We start from the raw sequence: 22,242 nt of genomic DNA, 5'->3' as shown, positions 1-22,242 counted from the left end.
GCACGTATACCGTCTAGGAATTAATAGAAGTACATTTTTGTCAAGCAATTAAATAGACAATTAATATGTTTAGCCTTCATTTAGATGGTTTATTAAATATGCCGTATTACAGCGTTCTTGTCACGAATCCGTTGCAGGTACCTGATCATATATTGTAACTTGAAGCAGTTTTGCTTTTTTACTAGCAGTTCGCGCCGCCTAAGCTATCTAGAATTAAATAACACATTATGAATTAAATATTCAGAATTAAATAACACACACATGTCCTATATTATTATTATTACTGAATTTATTTTATAATTTTTGTTGCCGTGACAACTGTAAGTTGCTAAGGGGAAATTCACAAGAAACTGAATTACTGAAATATAAAGAGCCAATAGGCTTCATTTCGTCGATATAAACATTATTTAAATTAAGGGGGATATAAATCCCACATTGTTTTAAAACCGAATAAGAAACTCAAAGATTGGAATCCGAGAGTTTCAGGCCGAAAATAGTCAACTATAAAAATATCGGCGATTACTAGCGTGAGCTAATAAACAAAGTAATAACACAAAAGTGGGGAAAGTTCTGATCGCTATTCTTGGTATTTTCCATAATGTAAAAACACATTTCCTAGGAAATGTATGCTGTTATTACATTATGGCGGGAGGTCACAACCCAGACCGGTTTCAGCCTTTTTTGAGGCTTCATAGTCGGCATGAAACGCTCTGATTCCAATCTTTGAGTTTCTTATTCGGTTTTAAAACGATGTGGGATTTTATATCCCCTTAATTTAAATAACTGAATTACTGAAGTTATTTTATAAATTTTGTTGTCGTGGTAACCCAACTAGTTGCTAAGGGAAATTCACAAAAAATGTGAATTTCCTTCAACACTATTAGAAATATGAATATTGCTAAGAAAATTAGCAGTAATTTCCACTACAAAGCAGTCCAAATGGGAAATACTGGTGGTTTTGCCTCAAGCAGCTGAAAATACAGACAGCGCCTTAAAGTGTGTGAACTGTCTTTCTCAGTCACAGCTGGTTCTTTTCGTGTAATCAACTTTTGTTTCTGGCTCTACGAAGACAAAGGATGCAATTGACCTAACGATTAACGTAGCCATTGGAGCTTGTTAAGTTACATCCTGACTCACTTTCATCACTGATTCACTTTTTTCTCTCACCCCCCCCCCTTTAATTTCAAGTTGAAAGACCGTTGCTATGGTTCTTTCAGCATGAAAGACGATGGAGGGTTGAACTTCCTAACGACAGTCAATAAATCATTTAGTGACCTTTCATTGACCTTTTGAATAATAGAATGTGGCTAAGGTTGGGGGAAAAAAAAGTTATGATTCCAATGTACGTATTGTTCTTACCGGATATTACTGTTATGGAGCAAAGGGATGCATTAGTTATATTTCCAAAGCAAGTGAGAAGTTAGATTAGCTCGTACTCAATATAATGCACATGAGCATACTAAAAGGATCTACTCAGTCAGCGAATGCAATTCCCATGAATTCTGCTGTGCTACTTAATACAATAAATTATATTGGCTGTGAGCAGTATATTTACAAATCGCTCAATATAATGCACATGAGCATACTAAAAGGATCTACTCAGTCAGCGAATGCAATTCCCATGAATTCTGCTGTGCTACTTAATACAATAAATTATATTGGCTGTGAGCAGTATATTTACAAATCGCTTTTGTTTGTCATGTTTAACATATATTCTAACTGTTAATTTCAAAAGAACTGATTTAGGTATTTCGGAAGGAAATGCGTAAATCAGTGCTACAAGACAATAATCTTGAATGCATATCTCCCATTACGGTTGTTTTTTTTGATAACTAAGATGAAGACTATCCTTCCGTGTCCTCCATACAAAAAAGGTTCTACTCGACCCGCCATGAACCTGCGTAGTTCAGTTGGTATTAACTATGTCCTTTGGTTGGATAGGCCACCTGGGTACGAATCCTGTTTAAGACGAGAACAAGTGAACAGAACCTTTATAAAGTTTTTTCCCCCCCTTACGACAAAGCTTTTCTTCCAGAAACACGAATTTTTCATCCGGCCCGGCAAAACTGACTCCAGGAAACAAGTTTTAATCTTCTTAAAGATTGCTTCTGCTTTTTTCATCGTATTTTATTATAAACACTTTTTTTTTTAACGAAAATATTTCTCTCTTTTGCAGAAATATGACTTCATACATCTTACAAATAATCATCCACTTCACGGAGTAATTGATTTCATTTATTATTATTATGATTTTTTTGCCGTTCAGTTGTTGAAGATGCGACCAACTCAGTTCATATGTTTATTAAGTAAATCGAAAAAATCTAAACAAGACTGTTTTAATTCATTGTATTCAATTAGACGAAGTTTGTTCACAACTTTATAATCGCTTTTATGTGATGACAGCGATTTCCTGTCCAGACCGGAAGCAGCAAGTTCACCACCTGTCAGTAAGCAATATCATGTAGCGACGATGGGGCAGACAGATGTTGGAAGATATCATATGTAAGACACTAATCTAATCTTATGGCGGATTCTAATTTTGCGTACGATATCATCTGGATGTGTTAGTTCAACAGAAGTAATTATCTGTTACATGATCTTTTTTCTCTTGAGATCATTAGCACCTCAAAATTTGTGGACACTATTTCACTGAATCGTTTAAGCCGCATTATCTTTACAAGATATCTAGCAACAATAAGAGACTACGTTTTTTTTTTTTTTTTTTTTGTACTCCATTTCACGCCAAAAGGAAAACAAAGTACAGTAAACCTCTACTTTTACGACCTACTTGGTTCCTGGGAAACCATAAAACGAATTGTCGTAAATCGAGCCCCCATTTCCCGTAGACTCAGTGCTTAAATTGAAGTTACGTTCCTAACAATACAGTCTGAACTCTATAATACAATATCGTTTTTTTAAAGATGGTGCTTATCGTGCATGGGATAACTGAAACTTTTTTTTATGTTGCTCCTGTCCACAAAACGTTATTTGCAAAACCTATAGTACATTTTGCACGGTGGATGAGCTAAGAATTTTTTTCTACTTTTTTCATCAATGTTATATATATTTTTTGTATTTTTAATTTATTTTTTCCATCGTCCTGAAACCATTCTCTAGTAACCAAACATGGAAACGTTTTCAAACCCCTTCAGACCTTCAATAAAGCCGGGGAGGTGGCCTCACATCGGACGTCTTTTACAACCTGACTTTTAAATGTGAGAATAATGAATTTAAAGTAACGATAGATGCATGGAGTGAGTTGGCGTTAATTTCTTTGATGGAACTTCAGACGTACTTAAACCATCTTCATTCACTTGAAATTGTTCTTACATTCCCGAGATTCATAACAGCTACAAAAAAAAAAAAAAGCAGCTAGGCGACGATAATTTAGAATATTTTCACTTTATTGCCACTAATTCATGATGAAACATTTACATACATATCGAGAGGGGAAAAAAATTCTTACCTGATAGATTTTTTTTTTTGAAATTGTAGAGGCTCTTCGATTCACTACTATGAAATGCATTTCATATCACGTATATTACTTTTAATTTTTTTTAAAAAAAGAACGTTTAATTTGTGATCATGTAATTTGATAACTTCCGAACAAATAATCCATCTGTTGTTGTGCGTCGAAATTTCATTCGTTTCACCGGTCAATTCGAAAAATGAATTGACCGATGAAACGAATTTTTCGGTCAAATTCGTTTTTCCAGTCAAAGGGCGAAATCCTTTGACTGGAAAGACCTGGATTTGAATCCTTTTTAGGACGAAAAGAACATTTATCATAGCTTTTCAAATGAAAGTGTGTTAGCAGATCTCATATAATAGCAGGATGTTCGTCCCGCAAAAAAAAAAAAAAAAAAAACAGGCTACAGCCTACATGCAGTTGCCATTCATAACACGCTATGCAGATAGCCTTAGCTGCGCTGCCTTATGAGAGCATTAATTAGGTTTTTCCAAGAAGTTAATTTATCTGACTGCGATAGACCATTGAGAGATGTAATATATCGCTCAATCACTTCTCTCTGTCTCACTATGTCTGTCGTCTCTTTCTTTAATCTTAATGTATGAATTAAACTAATTATCAACCCCCACTGTGGGTATTTTAATGACGTTTAGTAGTTAAAATGATACGGATTTTCTTGACCATCCATTTGTTACTCCATTTATCCAAAAGTTCAATGAGTACCAGTGGCGGCTTGTGGCTTGAAATCGTGGGGGTGCTGCAACTTTCGAAATATACATACACACTGTAAGTATAGTGTATACGTGTTTGGATAAAATATCAAAATTATGGTAAAAATTAAAAAAAAAAATTAAACGTGAAACAATATTGTTTATTATCGATAAAATTATACAGTTTGATATAATTCAAAATTATTTAAAAATAAAATATATTCTTGTTTTCTTTCATGAAAAAATATTGTTTATTATCGATAAAATTATATAGTTCAGTATAATTCAAAATTACTTAAAAATAAAATCCATTATCATAACTCCAATAATGTTCTAAAATAAAAACTGTAACAAATATTTTGTCTTTAATTGTAATGTCAAAATATTTAAAGAGACGGAGTAAACACGATAAACACTACGAACAGTCTACTACTGGCGCAAACTGCATATAACCAACAGTGGAACTGCGCGACGGACAGTGCCGCATTACGCTAATAGCTCGCATCTCACTATGACGTGCAAATGCTTGCGCGCGTAGCAATATGGCACTGTGGTAAACACAGTGCTTATATATCAAGAAAAACTGGGGGTGCTGCAGGTCCGTAGTGCCTATGCACGAGTCGCCCCTGATGAGTACCTAATTAAGAAGTCCAAAAATGCACACGTGAGAGTCACAGATGGTTGCATCTAGGATATTTTATGATTGCTTTCTATTTTATCTTCTCTTTCCTTTCTCCCCCCCCCCCCCCACTTTCAATGCTTGCGAGTTTTCCTGTTGATTGCAGCAAATATTTTTAGTTCTAGTCAGTACTACTTCTTCCGTTGAGATAATGTTCAAAACAATAGCAACACATGTGATGCAGACCTCAACTACCATTTCCCTTTCTTTTCACAGGCTTTTTCTGCAGCTTGTTTAACGGAACGCCCCTTCTGGTGGAAGAAGGTCTAACTAACCGCATTCACTGCGTTACAATGTGTAACGGAGGTTTGGTGACTTGCCAGAACTTCTGATAACCGTTACAGGATTAAATCCTCAGGCAAAGAGAAAGAAAGAAAGAAAGAGAAAGTTGCGGAGCGGAGTAGATAAACACTCCAACTCTCTTAACTCCCCTCCGTATCATTCATACGAACCAGGAAACAGGCAACGGTACACTCCCGATCAGCTCTAAGCCGATTTAGATTTAATTAAAAAGCATCTCGAGGGCATGCAGATGTCGTCTTTTCCCGCTTTATTCTGGCCTGTTCACCACCAGGGGAAAAAGGTCAACTGTGGATAAAATCTCGGCTTCATCCAACATCTGTAGATGATTCCTTCAACTAGAAAATACCACAATTACAATATTCATATTTGATAATATGTTTTAAATACTAATTGTCATATTGAGATTACTTAACACACTGTGTTGAAGTTCATTTTATAGCAGAATGCGTGCAGTGGTAGTGATAGTGACGGGGGGGGGGGAGTTTTGCAGACTACAATAAAAGATTGGCTTTCTGGATAAAACTCATTCTAAAGTTTTTAAGGTAAGGCTAACTTGTTTGGATAACTGCAAATGGATTTTTAACCAGACAAACCAAGTTAGCAGCAATTTTAGTTGTTGTGTTGCCATAGTGGGAAAAATGGAATGCGCCCACGCTTGCAGAAGAGCGGGGGTGGTACCATATAGTGAAATTCGTTTCCATCCCTTCTAATTTGTTGTCTTTAGAATGCGTATATTCCCCGGCCAGTTTGTATGTTGCAGGTCGAAAATCCGCGAGTTTCTGGGGAGATGAAAAAAAATAATAATAAATAAATAAAATAAAATAAAAAATGCCCCACACAGCCGAGTTGAAAAGCAGTATAAAGTATTCGAACTCAGTTTTTTCCAAATGAATGGCAAATATTACGCCTTGAGCTACTGAAACCAAACCTAAAATTCTTTGATATATGGAAAGAAGTACTGAATGTGATAATTAAATAAATAAATTAATGGATTAAATTAAAACTTTATGTCCAAAATTGAAATGGCACAACCCAAATGAACAGCAAATTTTTATTCACCGCTTATAGGCAGATTTAAACAAAAGAAAGAAAAAAAAAGAGCAACCTTTTCATCCCTTATGAAAATCAAAGTTTAAAAATTCTTGAGTATGATAAAAATAATGCAAACTTGCTTAACTTTTTTTTTTTTTTTTTTGTATAAATTTTCATAATAAAATTGAGTCTCCTACATCGGATTTTTTTTCTTTCCTTCCATTTAAGACGCGCTCATACATTGCCATATGCGGAAATACTTGACTTATATTTTACGTTTGAGTGCGCCATCTATAATAATCTAATCTTTTTTGCAGTGCATAATATATACAATTAAAATCCTTGATATCACCTGAAGAAATTATAGAAATAGCTTATTTAAATTACGCCTTGTCACACTGCTTTCATTCAATTAAATTTCCCTATTCATTCGGGCTTAGCTCTAGTTTTGTCTCCATTGAATTAAACTGAACGACCCGAGTCAGATGCAGAAATTTATTTATTATTATACAGAAACAAATACAAAAGAATGAATAAATAATAATATTAACAACAACAGAGAAATGCGAGTTAGCCGATGCAGGTAAAAAAGATTCTTTTTCTCCCTTTTTGCAGTAAACCAGGTTTAAATTTAGTTCTGCAACACAGAAAAACTAGCCATCGTCCTTGACTAATAACTGATAATTGCACCGAAGTTGTAAATGAATCTTTTCCCCAAGATCGTAGAGCTATTGTCATCATTATTTTCCTTTATGCTTTTAAGAAGTTGCCATAGTTCTTAGAATCTCAAATGGAACATACAATGTTTAATTTAATGTTTAATAAATTTTACAATATTGGCAGTTTCCTTATATTTCCATCTTCCGACCGGTATAAATCATGTTTTTGTTTTTTCGAAGTTTGTCAGATCACGTCCTTTTCCTTTTCCCATGTCGATCATTAGATGATACAAATGCTGCCTAGTGAGTGGATGGGCCGATTGTGGCATAATATAACTTATATCATAATATTTTGATTGAGTAATGCCTATCTGACGATTTCTCAGGTAAAAATCTTCCAGAGACAACGCTTAACGAAATATCAATACAAATCATCTTATATTTTCCCCTTACGACAAAGCTTTTCTTCCACACAGCCGGCAAAGGTTGGTCGATTGGTAGAGCCTCTGCTACTAATAGCTCAGTAAGTTTGAGCGGTTAGTAGTTGGAAGGGGCTAATCGTTCGATGCTGTTGGCACACTCTCCCTTGATGAGTCTTTGGACTCCCTGCAGGTGTCAAATAATAATAATAATAATATACGTTTCTTGCCATAGTTTCTGCCTAAAACCAGCAGGGAAATGTCTCTTTCCTTCCGCTCAAAAACTCACCGAACGAAACGCGAATATTTAATTAACTAAGACCATCAAAGTTGGAGAAAGTTTCCCACATGACATTATTTCAAAAACTTGATTTAATTATCATTAAACAGTTTGTTTTAAGTGAATATACACTCCTTTGCTAAGGGAATAATTTGCTATAGTTCCAATACAAAATAGAATTCCACTTTTGAATATTTGTTAGATGGCGCTAAAATCGATGGATTAAATGTTCTTCTAATTCTGCAGGACATTGCACCTAATCATGCGAAGATTTAATTATCTTGTCGGAACGCTAATTCTGAACAGACAAAAACTACCGTCAGTTTGGGAATCTCATACGTAGTTAATAAGATTATGCAAATTTAGCCCTCTGACCTAAATTAATTATTGAAGGTGTCGGACAAGACTTTGATGTAGCCGAGCTTGGAATATAATGATTTTCGACTCTTGGAAACAAAGGATGAGACACTGATACTTATGATGTCAAGGGAGGCTCTACTGTATGTTCGAGTCACGTGCTTTGAGCGTCTCTTATTGACTGGCGAAATTAGCGACTACTTGTTTCTTCTAGTGCAGAACATAACGGACACTAGCTTGTTTGACATTAATGCATTTTCGCTATATAATTTTCTATACAAATGAATAGAACGATCACTTTTTTTTTTTTTTTTAAAAAGAGCATTAATTAATTCTATTTTCTTCTTTGTTTCATGCTTATTTATTCCAATTTCTTCACATCTCACTCTATGAAAAGTTGTCCTCTCTCGCCAATCAATAATGAAAATAAAATTCAGCGCTCTATCCCCAATGTTTTTTTTTTTTGTTGTTGTTTTTTATGCATATATTTCATTCTCTCGCTTCTCCATTTGCGTTTCGCAAAATGCACACGTACCTAGGATTCATAGGTACGTGGAGGATGCGTGCCGGACATACTAAAAATATGAACATCGGTTAAAAAAAAGCTGATATTTTACCACTTGATTCAAAGGCATTTTCAGGAAGGTGCGTGTGCGCGTGTTAAGAACAATAAAACTGTATTCAAAAAGTGCCAATGTTTCATGTACAACTCAAGTCTTGGTCAGAGCAGGAGATCACACATTGGTACAAAAACCAATGAACCTTCAATATCCATTATATAATGATAATGAGATTTTGTATATTATAGTAGCATCTACAGAGGTTTATGATACTTCTCAGAATTTCATATTGGCGTGCTCATTGAAGATCACGTTCACCATTTACAATTAGAAAGGAGAAAAGTGTACGTCATATATTTTTATGAACAAATCATAAAGATCCTGGAGGAGAGAATTTTTCAAATTATTGTATAGTTTTCTAATATGAATGTTGTTCACATGACATGGTTTCCAGGGATATTTTAATCAAAAAATAACTTCGATTTAGAGAAAAGAGTTCATTCAAAATGGAAGCAGAAATTAATTCAAAAATTGAGCCGTTCGCATTTAATGTGGATCGTAAATTGACAATTTTTTTTATGTGGTTATCACCCACGAAAGGTTATTTGCAAACTTTATAGTATCTTTGTACCGTGGGTGGGCTAAAGTTTCCCTCCCATTTTTATCAATTTTATGTATTTTAAATTTATTTTTTGCATAGTTCAGAGACCCTGTTCTAGAGACCAAATCACCGCCATGCTTACTGGAGGCCACTTCAGGCCTCCAGTAAGCATGGAGGTGATCTCACACCGGGAAATTCATTCACTCCCATCTAAAGACAATCACAAACATCTATGCGGGCAGCGGGATTCGAGCCGCGAAGAGCGGGTATGCTAACCACTAGGCCACCCAGACCGGCAATACTCAATAAATAATGAATGCAAAGAGCAAATAATAAATACATACACAATGAAGTTAGTCTACTGTGGAAAGGTTCAGATTATTCTTTAGTTCTGCTTCGAATATTTGAATTTATGAAGGCGTGGAAAAGAAAATTATATATATATATATATAGATGAAATGAAGCCAATGAATTAAGATTTGTAGTCGATCAAGAGCTTCCATAGCTCAGTCGGTTTCAACGATGTCATTTGGTTGGTAAGACATGGTTCCGAATTCTGCCTGGAAAGTGAAGAGCCTTTATCAAGGCGCTGAAAGTGTTTTCCCTTGGTTATACTATAAATTAAAGATGCCAAGAAATTATATTCTTGGTTTAATCCTTCATATAGGGTTAATGACCACGTCAATTGCCTTAGTATCCTAAGGGACACTACTCAGACTGGTTTCTACCTTTACTGAGTTGAAAAAGTAACGGGATGTTCACCATAGGCCTAGCGTAATTAGTATAAGGGTGCAAGAGAGCCTGTAGTATGCGAAATAGGGAAAAGGCCTAAGCTCTTTTATATCATCATATAGCCAAAGGTTATCAGTTTCCTTTTCACCAGTCTCATGCAGACGAAAAACCCAAAGACCAATTGGAACTAAAGGGCAAAGATGATTGATACCCACGTGATTAGCCTTATTTGAGTTAACCAGCTTGTGTTGGCCTTCTCTGCCTGGAATTGCTCTCCAGTCATTCCTGCAATTAACCATAAGACCACATTGAATTAAGAGGATGGAACAATTTAAAAAAACCTCTCATAGTAAAAATAGACAGAATTTTATCTCCCCCTGGTGATATAATGTAGGTGGTGTCTATACCACCTAGCAAAAAATTTGATATTTCCTAGAATGCTTCTTTTTAAATAGAAAAATTCTCTGACTGAGCAATCACATTTTCACAATACAGTATTATAAAGCAATTATATGTCATATTGCTGGTTTTCAAAACCATACCTTTATTGAGGTCTCATCTCATCTCAGCCAGACCCAGAAGAAATACCAAGGTTGAAGTAATGCAGAATGTCATATATTCCCCATCTACAAGTAGTCAAAAGGTATCACACCTTATTATTAAAATACTCTTCATCAGAGATAGATACTGAAAATTTTTTCACTTGGTTATACTATCTTGGCATCTTTAATTTCGATTTTAATTTTCAACATCTACTTCTAATTCAGAGTATTCTAATAAGGTGTGACACCTTTTGACTACTTGTATACAGATATGACTTTTGCATTACTTCATATTTGATATCCCTTCTGGATCTGGCTGACATATCATATTTGATATCCTTCTGGATACTGATGACATTTAGTAATGTTCATCTTTGGATTTGCTTGCTTCCTGGGGAGTGAAGAGGCTCTGGTGGTGTGTTTTTGCCTGTCACTGAGTGGAGCCACTGATGAGTTTCTTGTCCTGGAGTGATTCAGGTCAGAAGTGATGAGTTTAGTACTGATCCTTTAGTCACTCAAGTAAAATTTAGTGATCTTGTAAGATCACTCAAGAGCTTTTAGAGAGGTATTTCCACACTTTTACATACCTCAATAAAGGTTGAAACAGGTCTGGGTAGTGGCCATTCCCTTAATGCATTGCATTATACACATCTCAAAGGGTGTGCACGCTTTTCATTATAGGATACTAAGGCAATTGATGTGAAGTCATTAATTGCAAGAGGAATTTCATTGCCTGCTGTGAGACCATATCTCTGCTTACTGGAGGGCTGAAGTGGTTCGAAAAAAGTTTGACATTTGGTCCGTGGAGCAGTGTTTCCAGATCATATAAAAAATTACAATAAATAACAATGAAAAATATAAAGGGAAATTCAACTCATCTGCAGTACTAATGTAGTATAAGTTTACAACCTTTCATGGGTGAGAAACACGTAAAAAAAACCAATGTCACTGTATTCCTAAACAGTGTAAGTATAGGAAAATGGCATTGTTTTAGTATGAGATAGATTCCTAAAATGTGATCAAAGAAGTCACTTAAATAAACTAAAAAAGTTACTAAACAAATTGCGTTCCTGGAAAAAATCTGCTGTTAAGTAATTCATTATGCTAGGATCCCTTGAACTTATGGTCTCCCAAAAGCATATAAAACAAGAAAGTTTTTCCTTACGTTAAGTTCAAAATTTGTCTGGACTCGATTTTATTCTTTTTAAATAAGATTTAATCTTGGTGAACTTGTTACTGAAATTTCTTTTGACGTGAGATCATTATTCACGAATTCCAAGAAACTCAATTTTTCTATGAGAGAATATTCCCAAATATTGTGGAATTACAAACATTCCCTGACTTACGCAAGAGTTAGGTTCTGCAAAATTTGTGTATCTCGAATTTTATGTAAGTCGGATTTAATTTCATTTGTTAATCACACCCTATTGCTTATGCATTTACAGTATGTGCATACAGTAATGAATTAAGACATTTTAAAGGTTATTTCTGTTAGTTCCAGTCATAGAATTCATATACAAATTGGATTGCAATATTTAATTAGTGATGCAAACTAATATATACAATATAAATTGTATGAGAAAACAGAAAAATTAAAAAAAATCTGTAATTTGGTTTTTTGTGAAACTATCAAGAGATGATTGAACAGTTGCTTGTTTCTTCTGCTCATAAATCTCTCAATTTCTTTTTACACTTTTAAGAACCCCGAGGCATTAGGAACATGCAAACACTAAAAATATAGCATATCTGTGATAATAACCTATAAGTGAAACTGAGGAAAACTTCTGTGTGTGTCGGATGACTGACTGCCTTGTGAAAGACCACCTTTAGATGCCGTGTGAATAATGTAAGCTGGTTAAGTAAAATTTTTATAATTCACCAGTTTTCTAGCCATATCAGGATAATTTAAAAGTCGGGGACAGCCTGTATTTAATTTCATCATTAATGCTAGTTATTTCACTTGGAAAAACAAATGTACAGACACTTAGAAGGAACCAGAAAGGGTAATCCCATCTCTTTTTGAAATCAACTCTGATACTATTTCTATATATGGCCTTGCATATGTGTTGCTTTGTAGATAACGTTTTTACAGCCTAGTCATACCTGAACATTGCTGAAGACTTGAAGATGACAAAGTTTTGAAGCAACATTAATTCTATACAGCACTGAATCAACTTTACTATTGAAAGAGAAGGAAATAACAGTCTTCCTTTCTTGGACATATTTACACATAATCAAAGGGATTGTTCAGTTTGTAGGAAACTTGTTTCAATATTGGTAATATCTAATTGTTCTCGTATAAATGGCATCTGTTATAGACAGCACTGGTTTGCCAAATGCATTGTTTATGGAATCCACTGTTGACTTAATGGTCAGCACATTGAATGATTATTTGATAATATTAATCCTCAGGTAGACCTCAAGCAGGTGCTAGGAATTTCCATACTTTTCCTAAAAGGGACATTGGAGAGTTTATTACGAGTTATTCGCAAATTTGCGATATTAGGATGTAAAGGAGTTGTTAGAAGAGGCAAAACTGATGAGCGAGAAGGTGAAGATTGTGAGTCTCCTACCATGCTATGATAGAGGCAAAATGAGGAAGGAATTCATAGCCAACGAGTCTATATGTAGATTGTGCAAAAAGGAATGATGTAGAATTTGTGGATCTGTGGTCTCTGTTTGATGGAAAGAAGGATTTGTACAATGCTGATGGACTGCATCTAAATGGTTTTGGTGTTAGAGGTCTGGAGAGAGCTTTGTTCACCGAGAATGCTGACATGCAAATTCAGGGAAACTTAAGCAGTTAGGGGGGGGGGGGACTCAAATGAGTATGTGTGAAGACAATGAAGTGAATCAGTGTAAGAATAACCAAGTGAGGAATCTAGTCTCTGAAGCAAAAATATTGAATAGGTTAGTCAATTCAGAAAGTAAAGGTGGGTGGGTGACTAAAGGGATGGTGCAGTTGCTATATATACTGCTCAAAACAATTAGGGGATATTTTGGTTTTCTTGTAAATTATAAATTATAAAAATAATTTATAAATGTAACACATTTATTTAAAAATATTCTTAATATGCAACCTTGCCAAAAGTTATAAGCATTAGTGAGACTTGGCTAACTACAGATTATGTAGTTACAGGGATTGAATGTGAAGGGTTTAGTATGGAGATATAGACTACAAGAAAGATCACATGGCAGAAAGGAAATAGAATTTATACACCTAGTAAGAGATATTTACTTAAGGCAGCATTTGATGTAGGGGACTAGGGGGTGGGAAAGTATTGGACCTGGTGACAGGATCAGAAGAGCTATCCATAACCAAGTTGACAACATTACCTCTAATTGGTGAAAGTGGCCATGCAGTCTTGAGTTGGGAAATTGTAAAACATGAGGAATATCCTATCAAGAAGAGGGTATTGGGGAACAACAAGGCAGGTGATTATGACATGCTTAGGAAGAAGCTTAAATCTGTACCATGGCATAAAACACTGCAGGATAAGGATGTTAAGGGTCATCTAGAGGAAACAGTATTAAATTGTATATCTCAGGTAAGGAGGGTTAATCGGATAAGTGTCAGATGGATGAATAATATTATTAAGCACAAGCTGCAGAAGAAAATGCTGTGGAGGGTATATAAAGAGAAAGGTGACCACCAAACTCATGAAAAGTACAATGCTCAGGCAAGAAAGGTGACCAGCATGGCAAGGAAAGCAAAATCAGACTATGAGAAGAATTTAGTCAAGCAGGCCAAAGGAAATCCCAAAGAGTTCTTTCGTTATGTAATAAGTAAGAGGAAGAATATTTAATGAGTGATGATGGTCATGAGGAGACAGAAGCAGATAAAACAGTTGAGCGACTTAGTGAGGTTACTGCTTTAACCTATGTGACAGACACTAACGTGGGAACAGTGGTGGATGAATTGGAGGTCCTAACGATATTGCAGAATGTAAATACAGATATGGGATATCAGCTAGGGTTTTGCATGAATGCGCAAAAGAACTGGCAATGCCTTTGACTAAGCTGTTTAATTTAAGTCTCAGCTCTGGTAGAGTTCCAAGGGAGTGGAAAGAGAGCAAAATTATTCCTTTGCATAAGGGAGGTTCTAAGACTGCAGTAGCAAATTATAGACCAATCAGCATCTCTGGTGTGGTGGTAAAAGTATTAGAAAAATTGGTAAAAAAGAGAATTCAAGAATGGGTAGATAAAAATATGGTACCGTATCAGGGTCAACATGGCTTTGTGAAGGGTCGGTCATGCCTTAGTAATTTATTAACTTTTTATAATAGAGTAACAGCTGGGTTGGATAAAGGAAATGGCTACACGATGATTTTGCAAAGGCATCTGACAGAATACCACATGGAACATGTGGTATTCTGTCAGATGCCATTTGCAAAATCATGTTATGCAAATTAGAACAAATTGTGATGGATATAAGAGGGTGGGCTGCTGGTCAGATATCAAAAAGTGGCATATGGAAAAGCAGAATCGAGGTGAAAGTAGGTGACTAGTGGTGTGCCACAAGGTTCAGTGCTGGGACCATTGCTGTTTATTTTGTACATAAATAATATAGGAAATAACCTGAATGGAAATATTCAGTTGTTGCTGATGATGCGAAATTAGGTAGAGTAATAGTTAATGAAGGCAATGTGTAAATTTTTTGCTTGGAGAGTGGTAATGAGTGGAATGGGTTGCCACAGTCAGTTGTGAGTGCTTTGTTGGTTAATGGGTCCAAGGGAGGTATGATAGATTGGGTCTCCCACAATGAGTCTTCAGACTCCACGGAGGTGCCCGTATAATAATAATAATAAATATGGTCTACATATACATACTACCTTCATTCAGACCTGCTCAAAGGCTGTTATGCTTTCTACCTACTAGACATCGGCTCTCTTATCCTTTCCAAGTACCTTGCTCCCATAATCTTCTCTATTTTAATAAACTGACCGATCAACTCTTATCAATGCTTAGAATCTGATAAATCTATCTTCACATCCCATACTATTGAGAGGACAGTCAGTCATGGAAGATGAATGCAGTCAAGAAAGGAGAACTCAAGCTGTGCCTGATTGGAACAGCTTGCCATTGTAGATGATTGCAGGAGTGTGACTGAATGCCACAAAAAAGGTTTTACAGCTTGTGTGGATGATATGTGAACTCCCTTGATGAGTCCCTCACTCCTGGAGGTTTCAGGTAATAATAATAATAAATGCAAGCTATTTGATGAGAGAATTTTTGGAATTACATTTTTAAAGCCATTGTAAATTGCTTCTTTTTGTTTTTAGAACCATTTCCTCTCCTCTGCTTTGATTTCTTGGTTTTTTCAAAATGGATACCCTTGAGAATGTCAAATTTAGGAAACAACCAATAGACTAGAGCCAAGTCTGGGCTCTAGGAAGGAGGTTCACAACTTCAAATCTGATCTCTTCGACAGTCGTTGAAGTGAATGTGCTCATGTGCTGTCTTGCATTGTCATATTGCAAAAACAATATAATTATTTCACAGTTAGAACATGATTTCATCTGCTGTTTCAACTTTTTCAAGGATAATAGGATGGATGGTTGAATGACAGACATCAGTGAGTGGTATATACATATATCACAAGGCTCAGACCTTGGTTCTTTGTTCTTCACACTTTACATTAATGACATTGGGAAGGATTTGACAGGTGTTTGAATCACATACAGCTGTCTACTGAATAATGCATAGTCAGGATAAGGAATGAAGCTGATATGCAGCACTTGCAAAATGATTCAATGTTAGTAAATGTAATGTAATTTGGTGTAATGCCATATTATAGTGATGGAATTATGCTAGAAGAAACTAATTAGACTAGAATCTCAAGAGTTTTCATAGATAGGAAGTTGAAGTTCAAAACTCATATAGCAAAATTGCAAACACAACTCAGAAGACAGTTCTAATGCTAAAATGAAACTTAACACGTAAGGATAAGAAAGTCATTTTGTCTCTTTACAAGGTTTACGACTTCACTTAGACTATTGTGTGCTGGTCTGATCTCTAGGTCAAATCATTCTGCAGGTCTCTCCCAGAATGATTTAACATCAATAATTAGAAATATATTTGGCAAATTAAACATTATTCTTGTGTAAACACGTATATTTCTAATCATTATGTAACAAGTATCGTTAAAGAATCAAATTTAACATCAAATAACATTTGTTATTTTGGTAGATTTACTTTATATTCTGAATCTTGCAACTTGTCTTGCATTGTGCTTTGATATTTCAGTTTCATTTTGTTTTACCAATTCATTGCTATGGTTTCATTTTTATATGATTAATCACAGCCAAATACTTCCTTTTTTCCATATCACCCAGATATTTTCTTTTCTGCATATTTGAAAATTTGTGCATTTTGAATCTTCACATAAATCATAAAATTTCCAATATTTATATTTTAAGCCAAATTTTAAAACTCCATAATATAGTTCACCCACCGTTAGTAGATCTCTCCTTGGCATTTTGCCAAGAATAGTCAATTCATGCTGAAGGGGAGAAAGAAATGAAGGATGTATGAATTGGTTGCCAACATGCGAAATCACGTGCTTTCTTGTCTGTCGCTGTACTAGTACTAGCTTGATTTCTGTTGTCGTTTTTTTGCATTATTTTTTATTATTAATTTATGATGGATCCAGTACAGTCAACAAGTTCTGTTGTTAAATGTTTCAGTGGCTCTTGCAAAAGAATATTGAATAATGTGCTGACATTCTGCGAAAAAAGAATCGTCTCCTTGTTCCCCTTTCTCAAGTCATAAAAAGTGCAATTGCAGGCGTATTGGGGTCGACTGTTAAAAGGATTTGTAGGGAATCAAAAGGTGAAGGCAAGCCAAAATTTAAATCTCCTAAAAAAAAAAGCACCAGAGTAAAGAAAACCATCGAAACCATAGCTTTGAATGATTTTGATGTAGACATTATAAGAAGAATTATTCATGAATTTTACGTGGTCGAGAAAAGAGTGCCAACTGTTCCGAAATTGATTCCTGTGCTTAAAGAAAATATTAATTTTCCTTGGAAAAGAGAAACTTTAAGGAAAATACTTCATGAAATCGGATTTTGTTTTAAAAAGTCCCAGAATAAAAGGAACCTTCTCACGGAGTGAAGTGACATTGTTTTATCTAGAACGCAGTATTTCAGAGCAATAAGTCGTTTCAGGGAGGAGAAAAGACTGATTGTGTATCTAGATGAAAGTTGGATTGATAGTAATTTAACTTATGGAAAATATTGGCAGTCTAAAGAAGAACGTGGAGTGCTACAAACCAGAAATGCCTCGCAGCGCATAATAATTTTGTGTGTGGGTGGAGAAATGGGTTTTTTACCGAATTCAAACTTACTATACAAAGCCAATTACCACAGGCAAATGAATTCTACGATCTTCGAAAAGTGGGCAGAAGAAAAACTGATTCCAAAACTTCCTAAAAATGCTGTTGTTATAATTGATAATGCTTCATATCACTCTATTCGATTAAACAAAGTTCCAAATTGGTCTAATAAGAAGCAAGTTCTTATGGATTTGGCTCTCTGCAAATAACATTTCTTCAAGTAATAACTTTAACAAATAACTTCATTAATTTGGTCAAAAGAAACTTGCCCACAACTAAACTATTTAAATTTGCCACGATGCTCAAAGAGCATGGATTTCTAGCTTTGAGGCTACCACCATATCATTTCGATATTAATGCTACTGAGTATGTTTGGGCAGAAGTGAAAAGTTTCATTCAGCATCGCAACGTAACAGGAGATATTGACATGTCGAAACTTTTTAAGCTTTCAGAACAGGCGATTGAAAGTATTACAGTTCAAAACTGGGGAAAATATTGCTTTCATGTCACCTCATTGGAAAATATGTATTGGGACAGAGAGAATTATCGAAGAATTATGCGAACCTTTGGTGATCAGTTTAAGTGAAAGTGATGGCGATTTGGACACCGATTCAGATGACTATGAAGATTATCTAAGTTCATTTGAAAAAATTTCTGTTTTTCTGTATAATTATTTTTATTTTATAGAAAACTTTCTTAAAAATAAACTTAGTTAAATTTTTGTTTTATGCTATACCTTTTTTAATTTTGTTAATACTCTATGTACATTTTTCCAACTGTTATACAAGCAAAATAGTTACACTTTAAAAACTACAATGTTCATAAAAGAAAAGCTAAATTTTCCAACCTGTAATAATACACAAACACATCCCAGAAGACAGATTGATTACCCTATTATTGGCATGGATTCTCCTTTTTCTGACATGTGCAGAAGTGTCAAGGGACCTCTAATCGGTGGGCGAACTATATAAACTTTTAAGATGGCAAAACACAAACTAAAATAAAAACTCCAAAGAAAGTGCTTATAGGAATGCAACAAGTCTTTGTATGGAGTTGCAAAAGATAAGGGGAAGATTCCCAATTTATTGCATTTGTTACGATGCATGTAACAGGAATTTTTCTGCTTTGGCTAGCCGAATACTGAATCTTTCCGATTCAACCGAATACCAGAACAAAACTGAACGTTCAGTGCATACCTAGTTTTTATTATAAAGTATTGACAACTATTAAAAAAGTCCAGTTTTGCTTTATGCATTCATTTAAGCAAATATCATCCATGATGTAGTTAGTATCTACTAAGGAAATCCATATATCATTGAATAATTTACACACAGTTTTTGAAAATGAGCAGGTGTGCAATATGGAAATATTTTATGCATTCATGCATATGAAGAAAGTACTATTAAACAAAGAAACTGCAATCACAATTTTAACATTCTCTGGAATTTATTCATTCTTTCATTACAGTCACAGACATAAGGTGTTCAATTTACCATACAGTAGTACAATATTCCTTCTACATAGATATACAGTTGGGAAAGTAATACAATTCTATGTTGTATTTTAGTAAGAAATTTGAGGGTTACAATATTTTCAAATAATTTGCTTTAAAAAAAAGTTATGGCACAAATGTTCTAAAATCATGAAAAATGAATAGTGGAAAACCTCGCTGAAAAGCTATGAACATCAAATATCATATGTGCGCAATCAGAGGTTTCAAAGTACTTTGAGTCGAATATCCTTAGACTGATTGGAATAAAATTTCTTGCAAAAATTTCACAGGAAGTTTTTTTGCAGATGACCATTCTAGAAAATATACCAGGCCAATGCATGTAACTATAATACTATGTTTTGATAAAGATAAGGGCAATTAATACTCTCATCTCTATAAAGCAGAGAAAATAATGTCTTTAAAATCTTTTAATTCAAATTTTATATCTAAATCTTTGATGGCGTTTAAATTTTCTTATGCCAGGAAAATAATCATACTGAGGAATAGTGGAATTTTTTGTATAACTGTGCTTGCAAATCCTGTATGCAAAGGATGAAGAGTCAATGAAATTTTAATCCAAATTTCAGAGACTATTACATGTCAAAACATCTCAAGGTTATTCACAAATACACATGTGGTTATAGAAATAACTTAATTTTATTCTAAATGAGATCAAACTAAAAAGTCATCAAATTAGGACTGAACTGGAAAAATGTTATGACAAAGTGATGTAAGAAAGCAGCTTAAAAGACTTTAATGAACTTCATTAAAAGGCAGAATAATAATCATTCATTATTTTATATAACAAGCAAGCTAACAAAAACAGTGTTTGCACACTGTTTTTGCATTACTTAAAATATATCACAATGTATATTATTTGTCTTTTGTGGGTTTCACTGATCTGAAAGGGTTTTGTTGGTTTCTTATCAGACTAGGTAAGGTTATTTATCATTGTCCATTTTAATAAGATTCATTGTCAAGTTGATCTTTCAGGCTTTTTTCTTAGTTAATTATGACTAATCCAGAATTCACTTATAAAAAGTACATAACTTTTAGACAAATATGCTGAATTTGGGCATGGTTCGTATCTTTCAAGTAGTGTGCTATTTAAAAGATACAAACTTGGCAATTTTTGCATTGCCTACTTGGTATAAAATGATGGATATTTATTATCTTCCTTTTAATATACTTATTGTAAAGAAAAAGATCTTTTATCTTGTTTTTAAATATGATTTTCTACTGATGTCAATATGAGCATGCTTAATTCCCAATACCTAATGCTATAACAGTTATTCACAGTAAAACAAAGTAATTTTTACAAATTATGTTGTACAAATATTAATTTCTTTGAAAAATGGTCTTTTACACAGAGCACAGATGGTCATAATGAAATAAGACAATTACTTTATCTCACTTTTTTACAGACTGTAAATTCAAATTTTTAGGTTTTTAGAAATGTGATGTGTTCTATGAAAAGTAGTTCCAAACTCTCAGAAGTGCACAGATCTTCATTTCCTATTGCAACTTCTGGAGGGTCTGATCATCTATTATGATTTTAAAGGAATTTTTATGTACATTACATTTAACAATGATCTTTTCAAATAAATACAAAAACTTGCATTTTACACTTCCAATGTCCTGTGTAAAATATACGACAAAATATAACAATATATACTTGCTCATATGATTAAGTCAAATACAACCGATGAAAGTCATTAGCTCCAAATGCAGCATTACACTTAGGACATTTGCGCTGTCTAGTTTCATATCGTGTTTTAAGGCAATCAAAGCAGAAAACATGGAAACATTTTGTTAAAACTGCATCTTTTCTTTTTACTTTACAAGATGGGCAAGTTAGTTGTTCCTATTAAGAAAACAAGACACATAAATAAAAGGAATTAAATATTCCTACAAATTACTTTGTACATAGCTATATATCCATAACTGTTCAAGAAGACTTGTAATGACTAATATATACAGAAATCAATTATTTTAAAACCTGAAGGCAGTCTTTTTTTAAATAAGCTTTCCAACATAGTGACAGATTTAATGGGTTCAAAAAATACAATATTTTGGGAATATCATATTTCCCCTTCCCATGCTTAACATCAGTGTTCAATATTACTTGAAATTTCATGCCTCTATAGTTGCTTATGCCTTAAATCTTAAGTCATTACAATTCTTATTCAAAGACTATTGTCAGTCTCTTAGTATATGAAATGTATTTTATGACATATTATATCTTAATTTATATTTTCAGAAAAATATGGTATTGAAGCTCACCAAAAAAAAAGTGCTATGTTTTTTTTTCCATAGGCAAATGCAATTCTTAGGAACAGGAGGGTTTATTTTACTCATCAAAATATTGTATGCAGATATATGGAATGAATTTTCTACTATTCATGAGAAGTAATAATAGGAAGTTCTTAGGTACAATGCAATGATTAACAAAGGCAGCAAACGTATGGAATAGCTATAATGCTCACACCATTTGCAGTAGAGTAGATATAATTCTGCATAACAGATGATTCTTCCCAATGGCGACACATAAGGAGGCTTTCTGCCCAGTTGCCATTTACTTGGTCAAATCATATTTGCAGGGCATCAGAATATAGCAGTATACATGGAACACTGTCAAGACCATGCGTACAAAGTTTTCATCCCTAACACATGCCCCACTCTCAAGTTTGACTGTCTACCATGAAAGATAAAAAATAGCATCACAGTGGTTATAATATCTCCCATACGAGTAAACAAAACAAAAAACTGAAAACCATCCCACAAAACATAAAACACAACAGACATCCAATGGAAAAAAACTACTCCACAAAGTATACCATCATTTACCCACACCAAAACCTGATCTGCTATTCCTTACTTTATCCAAACTGGCACGCTCTACAACTACAATTTACTTTAACTATTCTAAGATTCTGGATAATATTTTTGTACAGAGGAACATGTACATTTGTCAGATCTGGCATTCTGTGCCAGAGATTACCAACCCTTGAATTTCTTCTAAATGATCTACTTAAACTTAGGATTTCTTTGCCTTACCTTATTTTATTGCTT

General features: G+C 34.2%; 1 protein-coding gene across 8 annotated transcripts in view; it reads right to left on the bottom strand.

The window, feature by feature from the left end:
* Positions 1 to 19,099: 19,099 nt before the first annotated feature.
* The window catches only part of Bre1 (E3 ubiquitin-protein ligase Bre1), a 385,362-nt gene continuing 382,219 nt past the window's right edge, over positions 19,100 to 22,242 (bottom strand). For all 8 annotated transcript variants that reach the window (XM_090413492.1, XM_090413495.1, XM_090413499.1 and 5 more), the window contains one exon: positions 19,100 to 21,034. In XM_090413492.1, coding sequence (XP_090269618.1) covers positions 20,858 to 21,034 — 177 coding nt within the window. In that variant the 3' untranslated portion in view covers positions 19,100 to 20,857. The remainder of the gene's footprint in view (positions 21,035 to 22,242) is intronic.

Source organism: Typopeltis vanoorti, chromosome 24, assembly GCF_054136105.1.
Source record: "Typopeltis vanoorti isolate ZY-2024b chromosome 24, IOZ_Tvanoo_1.0, whole genome shotgun sequence".
NCBI classification, from domain to species: Eukaryota; Metazoa; Arthropoda; class Arachnida; order Uropygi; family Thelyphonidae; genus Typopeltis; species Typopeltis vanoorti.
Note: the sequence above shows the minus strand (reverse complement) of the source record. Positions and strands in the feature narration are given on the sequence as shown.